This window comes from Callospermophilus lateralis, chromosome 2, assembly GCF_048772815.1.
Source record: "Callospermophilus lateralis isolate mCalLat2 chromosome 2, mCalLat2.hap1, whole genome shotgun sequence".
Taxonomy (NCBI): Eukaryota; Metazoa; Chordata; class Mammalia; order Rodentia; family Sciuridae; genus Callospermophilus; species Callospermophilus lateralis.
In genome coordinates, this window is record NC_135306.1 from 877094 (window position 1) to 899369 (window position 22276).

At 51.0% G+C, this 22276-nt stretch overlaps 1 protein-coding gene across 11 annotated transcripts in view; it reads left to right on the top strand.

The window, feature by feature from the left end:
• The window catches only part of Pnpla7 (patatin like domain 7, lysophospholipase), a 67158-nt gene that overhangs the window by 22638 nt on the left and 22244 nt on the right, over positions 1-22276 (top strand). For 10 of the 11 annotated variants that reach the window (XM_076844999.2, XM_076845006.2, XM_076845004.2 and 7 more), the window contains 9 exons: positions 1876-1973; positions 2157-2303; positions 5558-5635; positions 6312-6517; positions 9162-9293; positions 9951-10074; positions 11462-11575; positions 14688-14757; positions 20586-20735. In XM_076844999.2, coding sequence (XP_076701114.1) covers positions 1876-1973; positions 2157-2303; positions 5558-5635; positions 6312-6517; positions 9162-9293; positions 9951-10074; positions 11462-11575; positions 14688-14757; positions 20586-20735 — 1119 coding nt within the window. The remainder of the gene's footprint in view (positions 1-1875; positions 1974-2156; positions 2304-5557; positions 5636-6311; positions 6518-9161; positions 9294-9950; positions 10075-11461; positions 11576-14687; positions 14758-20585; positions 20736-22276) is intronic. The other variant, XM_076845005.2, reaches the window with a different exon arrangement.

Genomic DNA, 22276 nt, shown 5'->3' on the forward strand with positions numbered 1-22276 from the left:
ATTTGGGTGCAGCTCTGTGATTCTGACTGACTTGCCCCCACACATGGTGTCCATCATGGGGCCAAGAAAGGCCTACCCACCCACTTCCCACAGCCTGCATTCCTCATGGAGTGTGCAAGTCCACACTCTGGTTTGGCTGCCAGAGTCACCTGTGAACGGGGTGCAGGGTGCCTTCAGGTGCCTGGTGCCTTCCCTGGAGGTGTGTTGTGGATGTCCCTGTGCTGCCTGTCCCTGACTCACTGCATTTGAACCTCGTTTATATCCTCCTGCTCACGTGAGATGCTGGGCATATGAGGTACAAGTCTTGTTTGTTTGTTTGTTTGTGGCACTGAGGATTGAACCCAGGGGCACTCAACTCTGAGCCACCTCCCCAGCCCTTTTTGTTTTTTATTTTGAGACAAGGTCTCACTAAGTTTGGGCCTCCTTAAGTTGCCAAGGCTGGCTTTGAACTTTCGATCCTCCTGCCTCAGCCTCCCAAGTCGCCGGGATTATAGGCGTGTGCCCCCGCACCCAGCATTGTGCAAGTCTTAAAACAATCCCAAGGAGTGGGTATTGTAAATTCTAGCTATTGGACAAGGGCATTGCAGCCTATATAAGTCACGTACATGCACAGCTCACAGGTGTGGGCGGGTTGAAACCTAGAAGTGTGTGTGATCCAGAGCTCACATGCTTTGACAGAATCCAGATATATAATCTGGAGGTCTGCTGACTGGGTATGCAGTAGTGTCTAAATGGTGATTGTGGACCATTGCTGTGTTTCAAATGTGGTGTGGCCCCCAGAGGTCCTTGTGCTGGAATCTTGATCTCCAGTGTGGCTGCGTTGAGGTGGTAGAAGCTTTAAGAGGCGGAACCTTAGGGCTAGGGATGTAGCTTAGTGGTAGAGTGCTTGCCTGGCCATGGATCCCCAGTACTGAAAAAAGAAAAGAAGAAGATGGGGCCTGCTGGGAGCTGCTTGGGCAGGGGCTGCATACTCATGAATAGATCAAAGCTGTATGATGGGAGTCGCTCGGGTCTTGAGGAACAGGCTTGGGGGTGCTGGGGTTGTGGCTCAGTAGTAGAGCACTTGCCTAGCACATGTGAGGCACTGGGTTTGATCCTTAGCACCATATAAAAATTAATAAATAAAACAAAGAGGGCTGGGGACATAGCTCAGTTGGTAGAGTGCTTGCTTCTTATGCACAAGGCCCTGGGTTCAATCCCCAGCACTGAAAAAAAAGGTATTGCCATGTGCAATGGCACACGCCTGTAATCCCAGCAGCTTGGGAAGCTGAGACAGGAAGATCGCATGAGTGCAAAGCCAGCCTCAGCAATGGCGAGTCTCACTAAGTAACTCAATGAGACTCTGTCTCTAAATAAAATAACAAAATAGGGACAGGGATGAGGTTCGGTGGTTGAGTGTCCCTGAGTTCTTCCCTGGTACACATGTACACACACGCACACACAAAGGTATGTGTCCATCTATAATAAAAAAAAATATAGATTGTGTAGAGCAAGATCACCCACACACTTGGTCCCTTTCACCCACAGCTTTGGTGCTGTCTGCTGCTCTGCTGTGCTGTGACACAGCAAGGGAGCCCTCACTAGAGGCTGAGCACATGGGGCTGTCTGATCTTGGACTCCCAGCTTCCAAAACTGTGAGCTGGATGAGCTCCTTTTTTTTTTTATAAAGTACCAGCCTCAGATGCTGTATTTCAGCAACACAACATGGACCAGGGCAGTCATGAGAAGACCATGGGCAAAGTGACCCTGCCCTTGAGAGGTCTGAGACTTGCTGCCAGGTGTGTGCTGTAGATGTTCAGGGTGCCCTCTGCCTCCCAAAACATGTTTGTACATGGGGGAAGGGTAAGCTGTGAGCTGAATCTCCCCTCTTTGTAGGGGGCCACAATGGGGCGACCTCAGACCTGGGGATGGCATGTGACCGGGCCAGGGTCTGGCTGCACTCAGACCTTCCTGGGAACTCCATGGCCAGCAAGGTAGGTCCCTGCCTCTCCTTTCTCACCCTTCGCCTGGGGCTTGCTCACTGGCACATGTCCTGGTTCTCCAAGGTGTCCTTTCTCTGGTGTCACCAGACTCTGAGGTGGGCCACCAAGCTAATCCCTCATGCACTGTTCCCCATCACGTCTCTTCTGATAGCTGATCTCTTTGTTCTTCTTAAGTCCAAGAAAAACACGATGGGTGCAGAGGTTCCCTCTTCTGTCCTCCACTACTCGGAGTGTCGCTGGGACCCACATGGCTCCAGCGGGAAGACGGACGCTGTCTTCCGAGCAGCCAAGGAGGACCTGCTCACCCTGATGAAGCTGGACGTGAGTGCAGCTTAGGGTGGTGGCCAGTCCTTGCCCACGCTTGCGCCTGCTTCCTGCCTCCCTCCTGGGGATATAGGCCCCTCAGGCTGCATTGGTGGCTGCAGATCCTCTTGCCTGTAGCACTCCCCTCCCCGGGCAGGGGTCATGCCTATGGGTGTCCTTCATAAGGACCCATAGAATCACCTTATGGACATGCTGGCTCTGAGAAGCCCGAGCCGGCCCCTGCTGCCGCCCTGCCCTTCCCCAGCTCCGGTTCCCCCCAGTGGCTGCCTGCTCTAGTGTGCTGCTCAGTGGGGCAGTGTGGGAGTCCTCCATTGTGGCCTTTATGCTTTAGCTTTTTGTGCCTTTTTTATATAACGCTTCCTCATCTGACATCATAAACCCTTTTCTATATTGTTGCCTAAAAGGTTTACTTACTTATTTGCCTTCCTAGGTTTTAATGTGGTAGAGTTAATTTTCATGTCAATGCAAGGAAGGGCTAGGATTAGAGCCTGCCAGTGAAAGCCTGCTCTTTTGCTTCCTCCTGTGCCTGTCACCTGCACTGTATGGTTTGCTCTGCAGGGCTGGTCTTCAGGAGAAAGGGGAGGGAAGCCTCCTCCCTCTGTGCCTCTGGGCTCTTTCCTGGTTGTCTGCTCAGAGTGGGGGTTTTCCTTGAGTTTGGCCCTCTGCACCCATGGTTCAACATGGCATCCCTTCTGGCTCTGCATTTGGGCCAACCTTGGGAGCTGAGGGAGGAGAGAACAGGAGCTCTCCCTGTCTGCTGGTGCTTGCTGCTGCATCCTCTGGTGGTGGGCTCTGCTCAGAGGGAGAGGGCTCAGGGTTCCTCTGTTGCCTCCTGCATCTTTTGGTGCTAAGGATTGAACCCAGGCCTGAAGCATGCTTGGCATGGCTGTGGTGAGATGCCCTTTGCATCAATCCTGAAGGCCTACTGGGTTGTGCTCAGAGGGGAGAGAGTGGGACGAAGCATTCCATGATCTGCTCCTCCCCTCCATGATCTCTTTGTCCTTGTCTTCCCAGTTTCACTGTGATAGAGCTTGGTCTGATTTCTTTTTATGGAGCTTGTGTGAACCTCATTGGGTTTCTTCAGTCTGTGTCTGAGTCCCTTTCAAAAGCTGTCAGCGGCCTCGGGGGGCAGCCCATGGTAGAGTACCTGCCTAGAACTCTTGAGGCCCTGGGTTCCATCTCCAGCACTGCAAAAAAGAAAGAAAGCAAGAAAAACTGCCCACAGAGACTCCTCACGGCGGAGCCTGGAGAAGATATTCTCTTCTTTATCATCTCCTTTGAGTTGGCCTCTCTTCTATATTTTCTATTTTTTTTTTTTTTTTTTGTTCTTAATATTTATTTATTTTTTTAGTTCTGGGCGGACACAACATCTTTGTATGTGGTGCTGAGGATCGAACCCGGGCCGCACGCATGCCAGGCGAGCGCGCCACTGCTTGAGCCACATCCCCAGCTCCTATATATTTTCTATTTTTAAAAAAGTCTTTTTAATATGTAAATGTATTCATTTAAGTTCACTAAGTCTCTTCTTGCAGTGTCTAAGTGATTTTAAAGCTATGTGTTGAGTTTTAAAATTTCATTATTTTCTGTAGTTCTAGAGTTTCTACATTTAAGAAAAGTCTGCTTCCACTATCATAGTATTTAGCCCACGCTGCATTTCAGATTTGGCTTTGTGTCGGGTAATGTCGCTGTATGTCAGTCTCTTCTGTTTTCTCCGAGTCTCTTCTGTTTTCTCCAGTCCCCACTAGTCCTTGCTTGGGGCCCTCTTTCTTGTTGGGCTCACTTTTAGATACTACTTGGTACATAGAGCTGTGGGACTGGCCTATTGTCCCTGCGTGGCCATCTCCTTTGGCCTGTGTCCCTCCCATGTGCCCAGCAGGTTCTGAAGATTTCAAGGATTGTCCTGAAAGACGAGCTGCTTTGCACATAACCACAGCGTCATTATCCCTCCTGTACACACAGCAGTGATCCTTAACACCTTCAGTCACTTGGGCAGAGTCCAGATTTCCAGCCGTCTGGTATATGCTATGAGGACATTAGAGTCCCCGGGCTGGCTGACCTGTCCCTTAGTCCTGGTGGACCCCCTCCCTGTCTGGCCTTCAGTTTAGGGATACTGCTCCTCCTGTATACTCCAAGGTTCAGGGAAGGCTCCAGGCACCAAGCCTGCATCTGAGCCGGGGCTCGCAGCCTGGCCTTCTGGCTGGTCTTGGGCTGCTTAGGTTCCTTTCCTCCTGTCCTCCTAGCCTTGGGGAAGTCATGTAGCAGATGTCCTGCTTTCCTTCAGGAGGCCTGTGATGTCAGATCTTTCTTTGTGGGGAAGTTGACAGTCTTTGAGGCACAGGGAAGGACCCTTCACTGGCTTTGGAGGCTTGATTTTTAAATTTGTGGTTTTTTGTGGTGCTGGGATCAAACCTTGAGACTTGCCTATGCTGAGCACATGCTCCAGTGCCAAGCTGCAGCCCCCACCCACTGGAGGGTGAGGTTAGTGATGTAGCTCTTGTTACCTAAAGGCAACCAATAAGCTTTCTTCTTACTTTTGTTCACTGAGACTGAGGATATGGAGTCTTCAGACTTCCCCAACCTCTGCCTGTATTGCTGAAGGCCTCTCCTGTGGGCTCCTAGGCACTCTAGTCCCTTCCCTGTCACCTGGAGGCTATAGAGATTCTAGGCACTGATCAACATGTCCTCTGTGGGAGTTAGCCTCTGCAGGTGGTATGGGGAAGTGGCCTCACTCAGTTAATTACGTTCTGTAGTTGTTGGTTTGTTTTTGCATTTTGTTTTTGAGTTTGAGTCTTACTTTGCTGGGGCTGGTCTGGATTTGTGGGTACAAATGATCCTCCTATCTCAGCCTCCTGAGTAGCTGGGGCTACAAGTGCATGCCACCATACCTGGCAGTTTACTGGTTTTTACTGCAGAGGTGGGCTTGAAGTAAGTATGGAAGGACGCTCCTCCATTATCTTTTATGCCAGTGATCTTTATGAAATTGATCGCATTTTCTTACTGAGATAAAATTCTCTCTCTAGAAATCCACAAAAACACTGGTCTCCATTCCTTCACTTTCTGCTGTCTTCCTCTGATCCTTTCTGCAAAATGCTCTCGTGTCTGTTGGGTTTGTGCTAGTGCAGTCTTGGAGGAGCGTTTTGTCTGGAGTAGCCAAGTGGATGGCTACCTCTGGCCTGCACTGCATGGCCCCATCCTTAGTGCCTTCACTTGAGAGCCTCTGTATGCCCCTTGAAACCTGTTGTGTTTTTTAGGACCCATCCCTATTAGATGGCCGGGTAGAGTTTCTTCATGTCCCTGCAGGCACCGTGGTATCAAGACAGGGAGACCAGGTGAGCCCAGGGGGTTAGTTGTGAGGATTGCCCAGCACTAGATGGAGCATGGAGGAGAGAGGCTGGATTGGGCGGCATCCAGCACTGGACCACTACCAGCTATCCTTGGGTAGCCCAGAGCCCGGGGGCAACCTCCTACTCAGATGGGGGAAGGGAGAGCAGATTTGGGAAGAGCCCCTTGCTGGATGCAGAGGATCTGGGATTAGATCTCAGTGGTTTGTTGGACCAAAATGGGTGTGACATGTGCCTGTGACAGAGGTGGGAGGGGCCAGGTGTTGGCCCACACAGGCTACTGAGGCAGGGCTGTACTTGCCCACCTCAGGTTTTACAGGGAGAGGTTGCATCTCCACTTCTGTAGGAAAATTGGGCTGACACATGTGGAGCAGTAAGTGGAAAGACAACAGGAGGGAAGGTACATGCATCTGCAACCCCAAAAGCTAGGTTTCCTGTGACCCATCTAAAAAATAAAATCAGCACTGCTGGAAGTTCCTCGTGGGGCATGGGCCCAGGGCTAGCTTGGTCCACAGATGATACCGAGGCAGCACCAGACAGAGAAGCACCCTTATGCAGCTTCCTGGGGCCTGGCCAGCCCCAGAGGAGCCTCCCCTGGGTCCTTGGGCCTCCCAGACCCTACCCTGCATCTCTCTGAAGCTCCGGCCCCCTCTGGTTTTACCAGGATGTCAACATCTTATTTGTGGTCTCGGGGCTGCTGCACGTGTACCAGCAGAAGATTGACAGCCAGGAGGATACCTGCCTGTTCCTCACGCACCCTGGGGAGATGGTGGGCCAGCTGGCAGTGCTCACAGGAGAGCCCCTTATGTTCACCATCAGGGCCAACAGGGATTGCAGCTTCTTGTCCATCTCCAAGGCCCACTTCTATGAGTGAGTAATCCCCGCACCCCACCGTTCCCCCTTCCCTCCTGCTCACTCATCTGCCTCTGGGCCCTCTGCCCCTGAGGACTGTGCAGGGCAGGCTTGCTGGTGGTCCTGCATGAGTTCTTGGAGCTGCTGCCATGCTGGGTGGTTGCATGTGCAGGTGCCAAGAGCACCTTACCAGCCTGCGGAAACTGCTGTGTGCTGTCTTCTCTGTCTGTGGTGCTGACCCCACTGCCTTTCTCCCACCCACACTAGGGCCCTGCTCAGGGCGAGGGTTGTGCTGCTGCTTTTGCCTGCTCATGCTTAGACCAGTTTTGGCTACAGAGAGAGGGCCGAGGGAAAGAGTGGGTTGTGTTGTGCAGGCACCAGGCTGGACACCTTGTCCACCTGATCAGCATTCTGTCCTCCAGACCTAGTGATGTCCTCAGACTGCCTGGGAGTCCTGCATCATGTCCCTTACTAACCAAGTCATCGGAAGGGCTGTCTGGCAGGGAGGCCGCTTTCTTCTGGGGGTCCCACCATATTTCATGCTGGATATGGTGGTACACAACTGTAATCCCAGCTACTCAAGAGGCTGAGGCAGGAGGATATAGCAAGTTTGAGGCCAGCCTAGGCAACTTAATGAGACCATCTCAAGATCAAAAGTTTTAAAAGCCTGGAGCTTATTGGTAGGGTGCTTGCCTAACATGCTAAAGGCCCTGTGTTGTATCCCCAGCACTGAACACAAAAAACAAACAAAAACACACACAAAAAAACAACTATTTTCATTTCTGCCTTGCTAGGGTTTTGGTCCCTCAGGGTCCATGACACCCATTGTCTCTAACCAGCAGTGACCTTTTTTTTTTTTTTTTTTTTTTAAATATTTTTTGGTTGTAGATAGATACAATACCTTAATTTTATTTATTTATATGTGGTGCTGAGGATGGAACCCAGTGCCTCAAAGATGCTAGGTGAGTGCTGTACCTCTGAGCCACAACCCCAGCCCATCAGCAGCTACCTTCTTGTGTACACTTCTGGGAGACTTCTGTCTCCCTATCTGCAGATGCCTGCTATGATCCTAGATCTCTTTGGCCAGATGATCAGGCGGAAAAGGAGATGTCAGGGGTCCTAAGATCAATGGAAGCCCAGCAGCTTAAAAACCAAGTCTCAGCCAAGTATGTTTCCAGAGCAGTGCCCCACTGTGCCGGAGGTGGTGGCTTTGGCCAAGCAAGACAGCACCTGCCTGAGCAGTTGTTGGGCAGTTGGTTCCCAGGTCTGGCCTACACGCCCTGGTCTGGGACCCTGGTGCTGTGTCTTCATTTTACAGATAGGGAAATTGAGGCTCAGAGAGGTAGAAACCTGCACAAGTCCCTCTAGCCAGCCAATTGGGTAGTTTGCTGCCCCCGATCTGCACAGGCAATTGAATTTAAGATTGCTCATGTGAATTTTCAGGGACACCAAATAAAACACAGACACAAGTTACCTTTACACAAGCTTCAGGACAACTCCTCTGCTCTCAGCCTCAGGCTCCCCAAAATGGAGAGCAAGAGAAAGTCACGAGAGGCTGGCGAGAGAGAGTGAACACGTTCAGAAGTAGGCTTTTATTGGGGGGACTCTTGTTCTTTAGAAAGTTCCATCCAAAAAAGGCCAGAAGGGGCAGGGTTATAAGGGACAGGTGAATGTAACTCAAACCCAGGGACGACACCTACACCTGAAGACCCGCCTTTACTATCCAAGCTGGACAATGCCCAAGTCATCATGAAATGTAGTAATTGGTCAGAGACCCCTGCTTCAGGACTGGAAGATGTGGGTTATTCAGAACGCTCCCCACAGTGGCTTCCTCCTGAAGTGTATATATTTGTTCGTCTTAGACATGCAGACTCCCAGCCTGCTGCCCCTGTCCCCTGCCTGTCTACCTTGGGAAGAGGCTTGGGAAGGAAATCAAGGGCCTGGGCAGAGACCCAGCCTGACCCTGCTGTGCCTGTGTGTCTGTCTGTGGCCCTTTGTGTATTTCTTTGTATGTGTGCCCATGTGTTTGTATGTGCGTGTCTGCATGGAACGAGAACCCCTGATGCAGTCAGCTCCCATCCTGCAGGGTGGAAGCCCCATCACTGGGCTTCATCCAACCCTGGGAGCAGATGCAAATGTCTTGCAATCTCCCTGGGATGTGGAAGGGGCTCCTGCCATCTGATGCGCAAGGCAGGTTCCTGTTCTGAGTCTTGGCAAGTGACAGCTCTGCCTAGACATGTCCCCTCTCAGTGCAGGCAACCATAGCCCATGAGCTGAACACCACTCTCTGGAGCCACCAGGACACCCCTGCTGCTGCCCTGACCTCCCTAATCTGCCCAACACAGCCATTCAGTAGATGATGCTTCCTATATTGGCGCCTCCTTCTACCCTGCACCCATGTAGGAGGGGCCGCTTGCCCTGCAGGTAGCTGAGCCCACATAGTGTGTTGCTCTGGCAGATACCTACTCAGTTATGGCACAGGGCCAGCTCCTGCCCCATCCTCAGAGGCTTACCACCTCCAGTGGGCCTCAGGCTCCTGGGTGTTGGATGGGGCTGTGGCTGCCTTCTCTCAAGCACTGTATGAATGATGGAGTTGGTGGGATGGGGTAGGACAGAGAGGTGGGGCAATGGGAGTAAGGGAGTGACCATGGCTACCTGGCAGGATCATGCGGAAGCAGCCGTCAGTTGTCCTGGCCGTGGCACACACTGTAGTGAAGAGGATGTCGTCCTTCGTGCGGCAGATTGATTTCGCACTGGACTGGATGGAGGTAGAGGCTGGGCGTGCCATATACAGGTGAGGCCTGAAGGTGTGCTGTGTACAGGGAGGTTCTCAGGCATCTTCCTTTTCCTATGGGTGTCCCTCTTGTTTGTACTGGAAGTGATGCCTAATAGCCCCAGCTTGCTTCCTGAGGAGGCTGCACACTGCAGGTACTCACCCTCCAGGTACCCACAGACGTACCTTTCACAGGTGCATCACGGGCAGGCATCCTGGGCTCCCCAGGCACAGCATATTCCTCCTGGATGACTTTCCAAGCTATACATGAGCCCATGTTCTTTAAAACTGCACACAGCCTGTGGCTCAGGGTGCCGTGGCTGACTGCTCTCGGGTCCTCTGCGAGCCTCTCTAGGCTGCCCTGGAATCCACCATAGACAACCTCCCACTCGCCCTGGTCTCAGACAAACCTGGGTTATTGCTCTCAACTTCTGTGGGGTTTAAAATATAAAGTAAGGAAACAAAAAATATTTAGACCTAATAGTGAATTCGTGTGTTAACACTAATATTTTTTAATGAAAAAATAACTATATTTTCCAAAACAAAAAACTATCCTGAGAAGACTGCGTTATCTAATTTTTTTGCAACCCCGGGGTCCATTTGGCTTTTGGGAAGCTGGGCCTGGAAGCAGCTAAGAGTGGCAGGCTGCGGACCTCCAGGGCCTCTGTGTCTCTGCAGGCAGGGAGATAAGTCTGACTGCACATACATCGTCCTGAGTGGTCGACTGCGCTCTGTCATCTGCAAGGATGATGGGAAAAAGCGCCTGGCAGGGGAGTATGGCCGTGGAGACCTCATTGGTGTGGTAGGTGCTGGGCTCCCCTGCGTTTGGGACTCTGGATTGGCCTGGTTGATACCCTGTGCAGGAGGAGCCCCTGAAGCGGCTACAGGAGGGCAATGCTCCCCTTAGCTGGTTGGCTCTGAGCCCTGGCTCTCTGGGATCACATTTGTGGTATGCTTCTGCCTTCTGGGTGTCTCAGAGTGTTGCCCCCTGGTTTGGGGTTCTCACTTGCTTCCCAGCTGGTACTGGAGCCCTGGGGGGTGAGTTGTGACCTCTGAGTCACCTCCCAAAGGTTTCTATTAAGAGTGACTAAGAACTCATTCAGGCCTTTCAGGGCCACCTGGCACAGGCAGGTCTCTTCATCCTGAACTGCTGCTGGCCAGCCCTAGGCTGCTGCAGCAGTGAGCTTCTGGGTCTCTAGAAGGAGAGTGGACCAGGCCAGGCTTCTTACAGCTTGGGGCTTCTCGTTTTTTTTAGGTTTTAAACCAGTGGTCAGGGAAGCCCAGAGGCATGTGCTGCAGTGTCTTAAGGCACAAGGTGCCTTGGAGGATGTGGGCCAATGCCTGATTCCTGCTGTGCAACCCTATGCCCATGAAGCTCCTAGCCACCTCTCTGAACTCTGCCTGGGCAGTACATCTCCCACATCAGAGTCCAGGGCTTCCTCTCGCTCAGCTGACGCTAGCCTTGGGGGGGGGCTGTGCCTCATTCAGCCCAGCTGCCATTTCTCAGGTGAAAGTTGGTGTGCCTGGCAATGCCTGGCATGCCGCACAGGAACTGCCATGCCTGGCAGCAGGCTCTATACGCTCTAAGGGGCATACCTTATGGCCTCCTCCTGGGGATATGGTTCCTCTCCAAAGGTGTTCATTTCTTTCTTTTTCTTTCTTTCTTTCTTTTTTTGGTTATAGATGGACATAGTACCTTTTATTGATTGATTGATTGGCGCTGGGGATTGAACCCAGGGCCTTGTGCATGCAAGGCAAGCACTCTACCAACTGAGCTTTATCCCTAGCCCCTTATTTATTTATTTTTAGGTGGTGTTGAGGATCAAACCCAGTGCCTCACACATGCTAGACAAGCACTAGCTCACTACTGAGCTACAGCCACAGCTGTTCATTTCTGAGGGAGTGTGCTGACTACCCTTTGCCAGACTATGACCCCAGCTAGTGCCTGAGACCTGTTCCAGTGCCCTTGGGCTGCTGGCTTCCGGCACATGCCTGTGGTTCTGGCAGCAGAACCTGTGAGAGCTCATTGGAGGCTTGGTGAGGCCATTTTGTCTCCTCCCTGGTTCCAGCACCCTGTGGCTACATGTGTCTCTCCCATGGGCTGCTGTCCACCTGAGCACCACTTACACTGGGATAGGCTCCAGGTAGGCTGAGCAGTGTGGCTTCATTGTCTGGCTCCTCTTCCTCAGGTGGAGACACTGACCCATCAGGCCAGGGCAACCACGGTGCATGCTGTTCGGGACTCAGAACTGGCCAAGCTGCCTGCAGGAGCCCTGACATCTATCAAGCGCAGATATCCACAGGTAAAGGTGGTACAGGGCCCCTGTTGCATTTGCCTTGAGGCCAGATGATTATTTAATCAAGTGCAGACAGATCTGACCTGGAGCAGCAGGTGGGATGGCATGAGGAAAGTGATAGGAAAGCATGTCTGTGGGGCTGGGGCTCTCACCAGGCAGCTTTGGGCAGGTGGGGTGGGGCGTGGAGAGGGTAGGTAGAGTTTGCAGCCCCACAGCCCTGCAGCATAGTGAGGACACTTGCGCTGCACCCCAGGGAGGTGTCATAGCTGCTTGTTCTGGTTGTCTTCCCTATATGTGAGTCATGAGGATATCAGACATGGAGAGAACCTGACCTCAGATTCAGAGTTGACCAGAGGCAGTAGCAAGGCAGTACTAGGTGCCTGGCCACTGAGAAGCTACATTCAGATCTGTGATCTTCAACCAGCTATGAAGTATGTGCCAAGTCAGTCTGTCCATTCCAGAGCAAATGGTAAGGCCGGGAGGGTGTGGCCCTCCACTTCCTAGGGCCTCTCCCTCACCTGGGGCTTACCAGAGGTTCCTGTCTGCCCTATTCCCAACTGGTACTCCTGCCAGATGGTAGCTTATAGAGTGACCTGGACTTGAATCCCCAGGGGCCTCAGGCAGCAACCATGACCAGGGATACTATAGTTGTCCATTTAAGGATGAGTAAGCATTGGCCAGTCAAGATGAACTGATGGCCCATCCACGGAAGAGGGTGGTCACTGCTATCCTGGATGGTGGCTCCTGTCAGCATGGCCGTGCAACCCTATTGTACCCCATGCGCAACTGGGGTCCCAAGCCAGAGACAGCAGGCTGCCTTGGCCACTGGCTGACTCCTCTGTGACTGCTCCCTGGTGGCCTGAATATACTCACATTCACTCCCGTGGGTCCATGGCCTTCCCCATCTCCTTGTCTCTGGCCTTCTGGCCTTGCTGCTCCTCAAAGTAGGCCATGGCTGTCTGCTTTTAGCTCTTGCCCACACCTAGGCTGCACACTGCTGGGTTGCCTTCGTCTTCTGTGGCCAAGCTGAGCCTCAGCAGCCCCTGAGAGTGCGTAAGCTGGCAGGGGTCCATGCAGTCCTGAGAACCCCAGTGCCTCTTCCTTGGTCTATAGCAGCATCCCATTCATAATGGTGGGCTCTCCCCGTGGGCTCTGTCTTGTTCATGGGGAAGGGCCCTCAGCCTTCCACCACAGGAAGCCCCTTGGCGAGGTGCTTCCATCAGCCCCCTGCACTCACCCTCAAAAATCGTCCCAGGATCTCCTGCATGTGACCTAGCACAGAGCACAGCCTTCTGTATGGATTCTCCACTGTGCACCCCACTGGTCCCTTCTTCAACTGAGAGGTGTTGGATGTTTCCAGTTTGAGCTAAGCCCAGCCCCACACAGTGGTGGTGAGAGTCAGTGGGGACAATGCTCCCTTTCTCTTGAGGAACTGCTGGGTCACAGTGGAGGTGTGTGTTGGGGAACTGCAGACAGCTCTCCACTGCTGCTGTGTGCTTTGCAGCCTGGGGCCCAAGCCTTGCTGTCCATGCCACACCAGCACAATGTGGGCGGAAAGTGGGTGTTCACTGTGGTATGGATTCGCATCTCCCAGTAACTGAATATGCTGATACCTGTTCACAGACTTATTGGCCTGTTTTGAGCCTTTGTCACTTGATACAGAAATAATCTTTTTTAAGGTCTGGGGATAGAGCTCAGTTGGCAGAGTGCTTGCCTCGTATGCACAAGTCCCTGGGATCAATCCCCAGCACCAAAAAAAAAAAAGAAATAATCTTTTTTAAAATCAGCTTTCACTTTTAATTATTGTTGTGACAATTTTTAATTGTGACAATTATGGTTGTTTTTAAAGGCTCTTATGCTTTAGAGAACCATGTTCAGTTATTAATGTTTGTGTATCATGAAATGCTTTGCTTGGGACTGGCTTCCAAACCATCCAGGAGTGTGTGTTTCGTGTGGCTGCTGGAATTGGGGAGAGACCAGGGTAGAGAGCAAGTTTTATTTAAGAAAGTGGTAGACACTTAGAGATGGACTCCTCCGGAGAGTGAGTCTGGAGGAGGTGCTACTTGCTTTCTTATAGGCCCTAGAATCCCCCACCTTTAATCACTGTCTTCTCTTCTTCCCCTACACATGACGGGGAGCAGGAGCGCAGAGGTTAATTGTTAGCAGCCCAGAGTGGTGAGGAGCACAGTCAAGGAGGGTAACCCTGAGCAACCCATTGTTCTGATAACCCTCTTGACCCCCATCATTCATTACCTACATGGTCCTCACCCTCTTGATCCCTATCATTCACTACCTACACAGACTGCCTGACCTTTGCCCCTGTCTCCATAATAGGAATCTTGTAATCCCAGTGCTCTGGAGGTCTAGGCAGAAGGATCGAAAATTCAAGCCCAGCCTTGGCAATTTAGCAAAACTCTATCTCAAAAGAAAAAGGACTGGGGTGTAACTCAGCAGTAGAGTGTTTGTGGGTTCAATCCCCAGCACCAATAAATAAATAAATAAATAAATGATATATTGTGATAATTTTCATTTGTCAATTTAAAATTAATTCTTACAGAAAAGTTGTAGATATTTTGACATCCAGTCCTTAAATACACTAGTCTACAACATTAAAAATTTTAATATTAATATAACTCCAAATAACTATTGTGTCTAAAATGTAGTAATTACTGGGCATCATCATATATCAGTCCACATCCCCAGCTGTCCCCCTGGAGTGGGACGTCCATGCAGGAGCAGATTGCACCTGACCAAGATGAGCCTGCAGTTCAGGAGGCCCTGGCAGTTGATCCTCATCCTGCCCTGAGATCAGGGTAGCTGCCTTGGAGTGTCTGCCTGTTCTAGAGCAGGCTTGGGATCACAGGGGATATGCCTCTTTCACCTGCTGCCCCTGGCTCCCAGGGCTGTCCTCAGAGTAAACTGCTTCTCTGGCAACTAGAAGGATAATGGTCTGCAGAAGGGAGCCACTGGTCATCCCTGGTTGACGGTGATTTCCAGTCTGTGGCAGTTTTTGAAAGGGCCTGAGGCCTGATTCAAGCATCACTGTGCAGTCTTTAGTTGCCAGCTTTCACTGTTAAAAATATGTTGTTTGAGGTTTCTCATCTTTCTGTGCCCCTAGGTGGTGACTCGGTTGATTCATCTCTTGGGAGAGAAGATCCTGGGAAGCCTCCAGCAGGGATCTGTGACAGGTGGCTGTGCCCCACACAGTGGTGTTAGAGACCTGCCTCAGGGGCCCTTCCTGCTTCAGAGCCACACAGTGTTCCCTACCCACTCTGGGCACAGCCCCTCCCTGCCTCAGAGCCCAGCCCTGTGCAGCCTTAGGCCCCTGCAGAGCCCACTCACCAAACACAGTCCCACACTGGACCCCTGCCTGGAGGGTGGAAGGCCTCTGGACCACACAGACTGCAGGGCTGCCCAAACCTCCAGGAAGGCTGCAGAGCTCCCACCAGTGTGACTGAAGAGGGTGGGTAGAGTTAGTGTGCTTAGGCTTTGGCAGTGACAGAAAATTTTGCTGAAATATGTTTCAATGTGGGCAGCAGTGAGGGAAGCTCCACTGTGTGTGGAAAGAATTGGGATGTACCTTCCTCCCATTTTTGTTAGCCCATTAAAAAAAGGAAACAGGGTGAAGCTCCAGGGAGTGGGCTAGTTGGAGGCTGCTGTCTGTCCTATGCCAAGCGTGGAAAGATGGTGAAAGGACTCCGGCTTATTTTCCTCTCCTATCTCTGAGCATGTGCTTTTTTGAGGAACCACTGTTGGCTCTGGTTTCTGGGGCTGTTCCCTTTCCCTGGACTCTAGACATTGAGAAGTGGGGTGTTGCCCTTTGGCTCTTCTTTGGTCAACAGACTTGCCTCAGGGCTTCTCCCTCTTCTGTGCACACCAGGCACATGGTCCTCACCTGCCTGCCCTCACCTCCCTGCCCCCTGCCTGGAGCACACCCCTCTGCATTCCTGAGCCCAATGCTCAGCACAGCCTCCTGACCTCCCCATCAATGCCTGCGGTTCTCAGTCTCCTTCTCCACCAGTTTTCCTAGCTGGCTTGTCCGTGGGCTCTGCCTGCATTGTCCTATGAGCTGCATGATGGCAGAGATTATGTCTTGAACCACTGCTGTGGCTTGTGCACAGTACTGTGTGTGTGAAAGGGATAAGCCAGTGGAAAGGTATGTTGCACAGAGGCAGCAAGAGTGATGGTGTGGTCCACTTCAGGCTGACCTCACCCTCATCTGATCACATCTCTAAAGCTCTGTTTCCAATAAAGTTGCACTCCGAGGTTCCATTTGACTGAATGTGGGAGGCATGAGGCATGTTCATCTGGGGAGGGACCAATCTGTTTGAAGTCAGTTTCTCATAGGGAGCATATCATTGGATCCCATTCTTGTCATCCCTTCTTATGGTCTTCACCTTTTGGTTTGTGTGTTTTGACCGTTTATAGCTAATGTAATTATTTTATCAGTATTTATTTTTTCCATTTTGTAAATTTTCCTATTCCCCCCATCCCTCACTGTTGCATTGCGTTCCATGACTGAAATACTCAGGGTCATTCCAGATGAACTGGGCTGCATGAAATAATCACACAGAGACAGAGAAATAACTTTTTCTTTGGATCCTGTGATGGCTCTCTGACCATAGGGGTCCTTAGAGAGAGAGAGAGAGAGAGAGAGAGAGAGAGAGAGAGAGCACGTGTACCCTTTTATTGGGAAGAAGCCATTCAAATGAGGCAAGAGGTCAGGTTTCAAGGGGGTTGAGTCTAGCTTCCTGATGTCTGCTGTCAGCAGGTTGACTGACATCTAGGGAGGCCACACCCATCTCATGAGCTGTGTGGAGATCATGGTAGGGTGAGTGAAGAGACCAGAGAGAGGTCTTCCCCAAAACAGGGGCCATGTCGGTTCCGTCCACCCTGTACACTCAGTGCCTACAGTTCACACCCACACAGCCCAGGGCTGGCTGGCCATATCTCCACACTCTCATCACTCAGGGCTAACGGGCACTCATTTCCTATGTGGCAGCTCCTGGCACCCCACCTTTAGTTTAACTAAATTTGATCGATTAATTTTTTTTGAGACATGATCTCACTGATTTGCCAGGCTGGACTTCAGCTGGCACGTTTCCTGCTTTAGCCTCCTGAGTCACTAGGATCACAGGCATGTGCCATCACACCCAGCGTGGCCCTTTTAAGCATCCAGTTTTTACTGGTCCCTGGCTCTTCAATGATAGTTTCGGTGGTCACTCTGTTGACTTGTCTATTATTACCAGCATTGTTCCACCAAGTGTAATCAGAGCACCTCATCCCTGTCTGGATCACATTAACTTTCCTGTTACACTATGTTGTCTTACTACCTCTACATGGTCGAGAGCCCTTCAACCAGTGCTCACTTTTGCTTTCACTCATCACACCTCATTTTGAATCTAAAGGGAACAGTGTGTGATACTTGGCTACTCTCCTGCACCCTGGTGAGGGTCTGTAGGGGCAGTTCCCCCTGTGGAAGGGCCTCTCTTAGCAGTTCTTTTGGAGCAAGTGAATGGTCAGGACTTTTCCTTGTTTCCATCCATGTGCAGCTGTCTTACCTCACCTTCATCTCAAGGGGTGTTTAGCTAGATGTAGCATTCTGATTTGATGGTCCCTGTGACTCAGCACTTTAAAAACTTTGTCTCATGTCCTTTGAGTGATGACACTCAGAATTAAATTAAACTCTAATTCTAGAATATTTTGGACTTTCAGATCAGGGGTGCTCAACCGGTAGTCCATCAAATGTCCCCAAACCTGAATAAGTCCCAAATCTGAAACACTTCTCACCCCAACATAGTAAATAAGCCACACTGTGAGAAACATGGTCACCTGTCCAAGCCCAAAGCATGGACTCCAGAACACAGGAACAGCAAAAGACCAGGCTTTACCGATGGTCTTGTGAGATCAGGTATCTGGGGAGCAGGTACACACTTAAAACCAGCACTTTATCCCAGAGAGTGCAAGTTCCCCCACTGGTTCCTCATTGGCTAAGTACTGTGGGATGCACGCTCTTCCTAGTGTTGTCACCTAGGTTTTACTGTCTCCTATTGGGCTGTTTAAAGAAATGTCCCCACCTCCCTCTGTTCTCTTATGGCAGGGGAGTCCCCTTGGGTGGAGTGCATTTTGGCAGGTATGCAGTTATCTCTGTTGGTCAGGGGGCCCCTCCCTCAACTGTCTGTCAAGGGGCTGGGAATCTTTACCCTCCATGTTACCTGCCTGTAACGTCTATCCTGCCCTCCCACCACACCTGTCCTTCACCCCCAGCCATTTTACATTTGAGCCAAATGCTGTGTTCTGAAAATGGACCACCAGACTTTCTAGTTCTCACTCAACCTGGCTTTAAATTGTTCCCAAATAGGTAAGGTGTTAATTCTTTCTATCCATGTTCAAGAATTTTTTTTTTTTGCCTTTAATTTTTGTAAATTGGATTTTGAACGGTCTAGGCGTGAATATCTTTGGGTGTATCCTGTTGGGGTTATCACATCTTAAGTTAGTAGGTTTTTACTTATGCTAAATTTAGGAAGGTTTTAGCCTTTATTTCTTAAAACCTTCTTTCAACCTTGAATCTTTCTCTTCTTCTGAAAGCATAAGGACTTCCAGGCCGGAGCTTTTGTCATTACCCACTGGGTCTCTCTCTTTGATGTCTGGCAGAATGTTCCTTTGGTCTGCCCTGGGTCCCTTCTTCTTTCCTCTGTCTCCTTTGCCCTGCTGGAGGCTGTGGGAGGGCTCTGGTTTCGGTCTGTTTGTGGAGTGCTGGTGATCACTGGTCTAGCTGCCTTCTTGTCCCTGTCACATGATTCCAGCGTCTGAGACACGTGGCTATTTTGTCTGCTGGTGCACTTTTCTTGTTCTAGTCCAGGTTTTCCTTGCTCTTGGTACACCTGGTGATCTGGACCATGCCCTTCTGGGTTTTGAGTGCTTTGTTCCCATTTAAACCTTGTATTTCAGCAGACGACACTGTGCACCTGCAGCTCATGTCCTGGCCCACTTTTCTGGACTGTGGTCTGATGTTAGCCAACCCAAGGCCTTGCAGTGCTGCTCTGTCTGCCCTGTCCTGTGCTCACAGAACCAGCATAAAAGCTGCTAGCCATGTGCACCATCCAAGCTCTCAGTGCCTCTGGAGGACGCAGCTGGTGGCTGCATGGCCAGGCCTATACACGCCAGTCTGAAGAGTTTCTCTCTACCTTTCCTGCCTCTGGTTCAGGGCAGGGGTGGCTGTGGTGAGCTGCTGGGACCAGATGTTTGCTGGTGCTGAGTGTTGACCAGTCTCTCAGGAGGTGGCCAGGTCACTTGTGACAGCCAGGTAGCCTGTGCCTATTTTACCTCCCTTTGGGCCAGAGCCAGAACTTGACAAGTACCTTGCTTAAAGACTAAGAAACTGCTACACAAAGCTAATGTTGGAGCCCCCTTCAGTTCTATACAAAAATGGGGAAGGGTTCTGATATCTGAGATTCCTGGGAAGGAGGAAAGGAAGGGCTTCCCTGAGAAATGCTGATGTCGAATGAGTCTGTGAGACCAGACTGAGAGCAAGGTCCAGCCTGGGGTGGAGGCTCTTCTCCATTTCTGCTCAGTGGTACTTCTGGCTGGGGGCTGTGGATGTTTAAAATCACTTATCAGGTATCTCTTTTATCCTGAGGATGGCAGACTTTCCACTTGGCATTTGGAAGCATCAGTGTAGACTCTAGGATAGTCTCAGTACCCAGTGCCTCCTTGTGGGGGCTGTGTGTCATGGCCAGCTGTCTGGGGGACCTGCCTACTGAGCTGAGGTGTGGAGGTGGGTAGGATACAACCTCACAGGGTGGGACATCACAGTGGGGAGTGTGGCCTCAGAGGGAGACCATCAGGTACCCAAGACCTGCTGCACAGACGGGCCTCCCAGGCCTGGGTTTTTGTGGAAGGAGCTGGACCTGTAGGTACATGGAGAAGTCAGGCTGAGCTCTTTGGTCAGATGGCAGGTGTGGATGAGGCTGGGTCCACCAGGAGGAGCAGATCCAAGAGGAAAACGTGTGACAAGCCTTGCTTTGCTTCACTTTCTTGTCCACTGTTGCACAGTTTATCACTAAAGTTGTGTAGGCTTATAACACACCCGTCTGAGGACAGAGCCCTGTAGGCGAGGAGCAGATGCAGCCCATACTGCTGGGGTCTCCCATCCTTTCTTACAGGGCCCTCTAGTATGTGCTCTGGGAGGATGCCCTGCTGGAACAGCTGATTAACACGCCTGCTCCAGGGCTTGGGTCTCTTCCCAGGGGCCAGCAAACTCTGTGGCTGACACTGCCCAGCACTGGGCTCCCTCCCCGGAATGCTCATCTCTCCCTGTGGCCTGAGAGTGGACAACCCTCCATACCTTGAGCATTGCTGAGCATGGCTCCTTGGCAGAAGCTGGGTGCCGCCTGTGAGCTGCTGGGAACATGGCTCTGGGCTTTGCAGCCTCACAGCAGAAACAGGCAGAGGATTGAGCCTTCACAGTCTGCACAGCACCCCTTCCTTCATGCAGTGGGAAAGCACTGTGGCCAACTGGGTGGTACTGCTGAGGGGCCAGTCAGAGAAGAGCACATTCTGGAGGTATTGGTGGAGTCAGGAGAGAGATGAGCCATGGAAGAGGGCATAACAGGGTGCAGAGCAGGTAGGTAGGGGTTCTGGAAATTATGTGCAGATGAAAGGTAACATACCTGCTAACCTTCCAGGCTCATGCTGCTTCTAGAGTGAGGGGTGGAATGTTCCAGCAGGAGCCCGTCTAAAGGCTGAATCCCCTGTTCTGGCAGAACAGGACACCTGCCTGAGTTTATTCTTTTCCAAAGCCTACTGCTCCCGAAATCTCCAAGCCTTGAGGTCAGGTGGCCTGCTTCCTCAGCCAGTGTCAGGAGTACATCAGTCCTTGTGTTGAATCAGGGGCTGATCGTCCTTGGGAAGACCCAGAGCAGACCCTGGTCCTGGCTGGTGCCTGTGTCGTTTGGAGACACTAAGGCTGTCCCAGCCGCGGCCTCCTAGGCTGACGCTACACTCTGCTCCACAGGCCACCAGCTTGGGCTCCACACAACAGGCAGCAAGTGGGACATAGGTAGCCCAGCTGGCAACCTGTCCACCGTGGCTGCGATGCCCGTGTCTGAGGACGTGCCACTTACCACCTTTGCACTGGAGCTCCAGCATGCCCTCAGTGCCATTGGTAAGCTTATACAGAGAGAGGGGTCCATGTCAAGCTGGGGAGGGCTCTACCTCAAGGGGACCTTCATTGAAGACTCAGCTTCCCAGGTCGGGGCAGGCACAGTGGTACAGGAGCATGTGACAGTAGGATGCCATGGAAGTCCTCAGCACAGACCCCAGGATGCCTTCCTAGTCCCCCACAACCCCCCATCTCTGGGAGGAGACACTGTGGTGGGTGGCAGGGAGCTGACCGACTGTGGAAAACGCCCTCGATTGGGCTCAGGTAGCTTGGCTGCTCAGGACAAATCTACCACTCTTCAGCCAGCACTGGGGGTCTGTCATACCTGGGATGGAATCCAGGGACCATTGTCCTTCAGAAACAAGCAAATTCCTAACAGCTGGTGAATCTGGGGACTCAAGAAAGGGAAAATGCAAATTTCCAAGAACTCCTGGAAATTTCCACATTTATAAGGTACTCCATGTTGTTGTGTTCTCCTTGGCACTGTTTTTTGTTTGTTTGTTTTTTGGTGCTGGGGATGGAACCCAGGGCCTTGCCATGCTAGCCAAGTTTCTACCATGGAGCCGTGCCCAAACCTTTATATTTTTTGAGACAGGGACTCAATTAAATTGCTGACACTGGCCTCAGGCTTGCAGTCCTGGAGCCTGTGTCTCCCAGGTCACTGGGGTTACAGGAGTGGCCATGATGCTTGGCTTCTTCTAAGTTTTTATGTGATCGTGGTGACCACAATGATACGAAGTCAATTGTCTGTGTTGGGATTAAACTGAAAGTTACAGGGTTGTCTCTGCAAGAAGATATAATAAACCCCATCAGGATTGTTTGGTTACCATAAAATAATATATTGTGACTACATTGTATCTATTTCAATACTGTGCAGAAATGCTCTCTGCCTGGTACAGACTTTAATTATAGAACACATTAAGTAAATGCCAGCAGAAACATCTATAAGATGCCACTTTAAATATCTAATATCTAAAAGTTATTCTCAAAGTGAACTTTTAAAAATTATTTTTATTTTTTCAAAATGAAGAATTTAAACACATAAACAAGAACTGCCTTGTCTTACAGTCTTGATTTCTGCCTCACAAGTGTTGTGGATGTGTGTAGGAAGTCCTGTCATTTCCAGTAGATTGGTCAGGTTGCTCAGAATGCAGCTAGGCCGTCTTCAGGTTGTACATGGAATGTGTTGCTTCGGGAAAGCACATTCCTTTTTTTAAAAAGCTTTTATTTTACGATAATTATAGATTCACAAGAAATGGCAAAATGGTACAGTAAGATCCCACATACTTGTTGCCAACGTGCCCCAGTGGTAACACCATACATAATGGCATAGTTAGGTTTCTGTCGCTCTGAGAAAAATACCTGAGAAAATCAACTTAAAAGAGTAAAGATTTATTTTGGTTCATGATATAGAGGTCTCAGTGCATGATCACTGGGCTCTTTTGTTTCTGGGCCTGTGGTGAGGCAGAAAGAAGGTCGTGTCAGGGAGCACATGAGAGCAGAGCGCTCACCCCGCGGTGGCCAGAAAGCAGAGGAGAGCTCAC